This window comes from Nicotiana attenuata, unplaced genomic scaffold (genome assembly GCF_001879085.1).
Source record: "Nicotiana attenuata strain UT unplaced genomic scaffold, NIATTr2, whole genome shotgun sequence".
NCBI lineage: Eukaryota > Viridiplantae > Streptophyta > Magnoliopsida > Solanales > Solanaceae > Nicotiana > Nicotiana attenuata.
Window position 1 is genome coordinate 29750 of NW_017671973.1, and position 4988 is coordinate 34737.

General features: G+C 33.4%; 1 protein-coding gene across 1 annotated transcript; it reads left to right on the forward strand.

The window, feature by feature from the left end:
* The first annotated feature begins 1390 nt into the window (after window positions 1-1390).
* On the forward strand, window positions 1391-4169 carry LOC109211118 (glycine-rich protein-like). The gene is made up of 2 exons (XM_019374622.1): window positions 1391-1515; window positions 3785-4169. The coding sequence occupies exons 1-2, from the start codon at window positions 1416-1418 to the stop codon at window positions 3976-3978; spliced, it is 294 nt and encodes a 97-aa protein (XP_019230167.1). The 5' UTR covers window positions 1391-1415; the 3' UTR covers window positions 3979-4169.
* The last annotated feature ends 819 nt before the right edge of the window (window positions 4170-4988 follow it).

Below are 4988 nucleotides of genomic sequence, written 5' to 3' on the forward strand. Positions count from 1 at the left end.
ACTAACACTTTTTTTTTTCCCACCTCGTATTCATATCAGATTGGAACTTGATTAATTTGCATTCGCATTGAAAAGTTCCTTTTTAGAGATAAAGTCGTTTTTTACTGAAGGCGAATTCATTCCTATGTTCAAACTCGAAAATTTTAATTATAAATAAATAAGTAAAAATTATATTATTAATTGATATAAATATCGAATTCGGACAAATATGTACTGGTTGAGGGGCGTGGCGTCTGTGGATGCAATTTGTGAAAGGCAAAAAAAAAAAATGAACAGCCTTTGATAAGTGACTGTTTGACTTCTTCTGCTGATTATCTGTTTGTCACACGGTTTTATTTGTAGGGCAGCAACACCGTGCACGTTGTTTGACTCTTCCGATTCTCTTCAAATACTTTGTGATCTTAAATTAAAAATATGTATACAATAGCAATACTCCCTCCGGTCCAAAATAAGTGATTTTTTGACCTTTTTCTTGTGGTCCAAAATAAGTGATTTTTCCAGATTTCAAGAATAAATTAATTATTTTTTTCCTACATTGTCCTTGAAGTAAATGGTGTTGGAATATGTGTTAGGAGTGTTTATGTGTGATAGTAAAGGTTAATATGGTCAATTCCATTGCTAATTAATGCTAAAAGGTGGATTTCTTAATTTGTGTGAAAACATCCAAAAAATCACTTATTTTGGACCGGAGGGAGTAATTTTTATGATGTAGTTTGACTTGATATAGAATTTAAAGAAATTTAAAAAAACGTGATCCTAGTAAATGGAATTTAAATTTGTACATGCTTTGAAAATAAGTGTCAGTTCAACTCTTCAGGAGAAACAGAGCAAGGATGTAAAATTTACGGGTTTGAGATTTTAATCTTCTTATGGGATTCTACATTAATAAGTTTTACATATTTAATAAACTTTTTATAAAATAAATATAGAATTTGAAATAAAAATATTGCGTTCGGCCGAACCCATAACTTAAACTCTAGCTTCTCCCCTGGTTTAAGACTCTCTTCACCCTCTTTACCTGCCACTTGTAAATCAGGTTTGTTCGTATCCATGGGCAGAGGGAGGGTAGAACCTACAGGTTCGGTCGAACCTAGTAACTTTGGTCCAAACTATGTATTTTGTGTAAAAATAATCTTTGAATATGTACAAACTATTAATTTAGAACTCAGTAACAAAAAAGTTTAGAGTCTCGAATCCATAAGTTTCAAATTTATGCCCCACCTCTGTTTTGTATCCTTTGGTCCACAATAATAGTGCACCCCGGTACATTTTCCCTCACACCTCCAAGTAGTACCCTTCCCTTCAATTATCTATGCATTCAAATCTTGCTATAAATAGAACCCAAGATAACATCAGTTTGTTCATCCCTTAATTTCATAAGTATCATAACTAAACTTTGAACAAAAAAAGAAAACATGGGTTCTAAGGCATTTCTTTTTCTTGGCGTTTGTTTGGCTATTTTTTTCCTGATAAGCTCTGAGGTTGTAGCTGCGGAATTGGCTGAGACTTCCGACTGTAAGCATACTTTCATTTGCTCCCATTGTAATTTTATTCTTGCAAAAATGAAACTCTCTTCTCTCATTATTTTGTATAGGATTTAACTAATGCGACTCTTTAATAATTTTGTACGCATTGATGTATTTTAACATGTTGTAACATTCTTTAACCTTTCAAATTAGTGTTTATAGTAAAGCTTAATTTAATTCCCACATAGAGCTAGTCGTTGAGTTTCACTTTTGTATTTACTAACGCTATAGCTTGATCATAACTCTTATTATATACTCTCTATTTTATTTTATGTGTCTTAATTTGACTGGATACAAAGTCTAATTAAAAATATAAGTAAAACTTCTGAATCTTGAGATCTTAAACTAAAGTTTTATAAAAAAAAATATATACTAAGAATATCATTGGAATCTTATAGTATTTGATGATAGGCTATAATTGAATATTTTAGTCGCTTATTACACTCGAATTTACTGCACTTTAATTGAGTTTGCGCTTTAATCGCTAGTGTTTTGCACTAATTGTGTGTTTTATGCCTTGTAGGTGTGATTCCGAGCTATACAGATGTTATGGAATGAATTTAAGTGATTTGAAGCTTTGAAGTCTGAGTAAAAGCTCAAGGAATTAAGCCGGGATCGTCTTCGGGGGTCAAATTTGATAATTAAGTACGAACAAAGACTTGAGGAGGCATATTGCGCACTGTCTAGTAAAATAGACATAACTTTTTTCTCAGAACTCCATTTGGGCTCCACAATATATGGTTGGAAAGCTAACTCAAAGAGCTACAACTTTCATGTTTTACGTTTTTCCAAATTCCAAACGGAACAGGGTGAAACACCACGGTTTTGCCGCGACCGCGGCAGAACAGCGGTAGAAGATGGTCGCGGACAACTGAAGAATCAGAGGACATGTTTGGCCGCGGTTCCACCGCGACCGCGGCAAAACCGCGGCAGGAAGCGAAAATTTCAGGGACTAAAGTGCAAAATATGGGATTTTAAGTCCTAAACCCTATATTAAACAAAGGAGGCCGGCCAAGAACAAAGGAGGACATATTTTGGACACAAATTAGACCTAAGGAGGCGGAGAGACACTACTTTAGGGTTAGACAACACCCTTGGAGGCAAGAACACATTGGGAGCAAGGCGGAGAATTCTTCTACGACTTTTTTTTCCTTCCTCTTCCTATTTTTAATTGTTGGTTATGACTTTTAGTATTGTAGTTTTACATGCTATTATGAATAGCTAATTTGTTATCTAGAGTTTTGATAGAACCTTTTGTAGGATAAATTCTTGTTATGTTTTTATATAATTGAGCCATAGCTTTTCTCTATTTGTTCAACTACGTTTATATTCTGGTTGATTGAAGAGCTCTCAATTAGCTGTGCCTATTTAGTATGCATAACTCGGGAGAGAGTGCATATTTAGGTAATTGTTGAACAACACCACTCCCAGAGTATATGAGGGATCAATAACCGAGGGTTTAAAGGCGGGATTAGGGATAACGAAGCCTTGGGTGCGATCTGAAGTGAGCTGTATTAAAAGCCAGCTAGCGTAGCTTGGGAGAGTGCGTCTAGTAAATTGTCGTAATTACTCGGGAGTGATTTACGGTAATAAGAGTGCTCATGATCGATAGAGAATACTTAGGCGAAATTATAGAAGACATAGCGGGAAGGATTCCGACAATAGGGGAAATCATAACTCTAGACCTCCTTAATCTTTTCTCTAACCCTCAGTATCGTTAGTTGTTAATTTACTATTTTAATTTGTTAGTTAATTAGTTAAACAGAAGAATCTTAATATCTATAAGTTAGGAATTGTTCAAGCTTGTCTTCTTGGTGATAATGAACAGTTGTAGCTAAACCTTAGTTCTCTGTGGGATTCGACTCCGGACTTGTAAACCGGATTATATTTGCAGCGACCGCATTGTCCTTTTTATAAGGCATAGTTGGGCGTGATCAGTATTAAACAAGTCTTGTATAAGAAGAGTTATAAAGGATAAAAATGAGAATGGTGGAACTTAAAACTTATTTGTTGAGTAAATATAGAAAGAGGTATTTCAAAGTGTTTGGACATGAATACAACTCGGAGCTGTTTTTAATTTTTGTGAATGATTTAATGTGAAAATTTTAAAAAAAATGACTTTTTCGATTTTTTGAAATATTTTGAAATTCAATTCAAGTGAAATTTGAAAATTTCATGGCTAAACACTGATTTCGGAAAAAAAGGTAAATTTTTTTATGGCCAAACGTACCGTGTTTTAATTTTCACAATTGATGCAGCAATGAAATTGGATAACGGGAATGAAGTACACGTTGACGGACGTGGCGGATACAATGGTGTTGGCAGTGATGGATATAAACGTAGAGGATGCCGCTATGGTTGCTGCAGGAAAGGTTACTATGGTTGCAAAAGGTGTTGCTCCTATGCAGGTGAGGCCATGGATAAAGTCACTGAAGCTCAGCCTCACAACTGATCATTATGTGTAATATATAACGAGTTCAAGTTATATATATCGTTAGTGTATGTACGTTGTGACAATTTGTAATAATCTTGCTACTTTAGACCTTGCTTGTAACAAGTATGAATAAAGCCATTCGGTTCTTATGGATGGTTGGTCATGTAATGTTTTGTTGTACAATATATTGTGATAATATGTTTCCATATTGTTTATTTTCTTCATATTTTAGAGTAAAGGTTTTCTTCTATTTTATGAATCCTACAATTCTCTAAACATCCAAACCACTCTAAATTATCAAAAAGGGAGAAATAAGCAGATTCACTATTTAATTATGGAGAATAATTAGAAAAAAGCTAGGAGTATATTAGACGGCGCAATCATATTTATTTACAGTTTCTTCTAGAAAATCTATCAAATTGAGCAACAAAAGTTTCATGTACTTTAGTTAGTGTCTGTTCCTGAAACTTTTCTCCAAGTTGTCTTTATAATATATTTTGATTTTCTATTATAACTAAATTAGAATGGCAAGACTTACGTGATGTTCCAAAATTGAGTATTATCCTCGTGAAAGCTGACATCTCTCTCTCTCTCAATGAGAATTTTACTTAGGGGTTGCTAGAATGGGATTAGGCTAAATTAACCATCTCAAAGTTTAGTTGGGTATCGAGATGAGTTAAATAATGAGTAATAACTTAAATAGCCATCCGCTCATAAATAGCCAACAGTATAATTAATGTATAATATATGAGTATTGGCTAGGAACTATAAATATTTTTAACCGAGTGGCAAAATATACTTCCCTCTTAAAAAAATAATGAGTGATAGCCTAACCCATCCAACTCTAACCAAATTTTAGTTTCTTTATTTGTTTTCTTATAACTTGTTTGATTATAAAACAAAACTAATTAAAAAATAATCTTTGTTATAAGTATCTAACATATCAAACAAAAAATATTATTATTTAATATTTTGACAATTAGACCAAATTAGCTCAACTTTTACTACAAGTCTTTTAGACAGGTTAA

What these genes read in the sequence shown, in the direction of transcription:
- LOC109211118 (XM_019374622.1), top strand. Translation starts at nt 1,416, where the DNA reads ATGGGTTCTAAGGCATTTCTTTTTCTTGGCGTTTGTTTGGCTATTTTT. An exon ending in ATTGGCTGAGACTTCCGACT is followed by an intron (nt 1,516 to 3,784) that starts GTAAGCATACTT and finishes CAATTGATGCAG; the next exon opens with CAATGAAATTGGATAACGGG.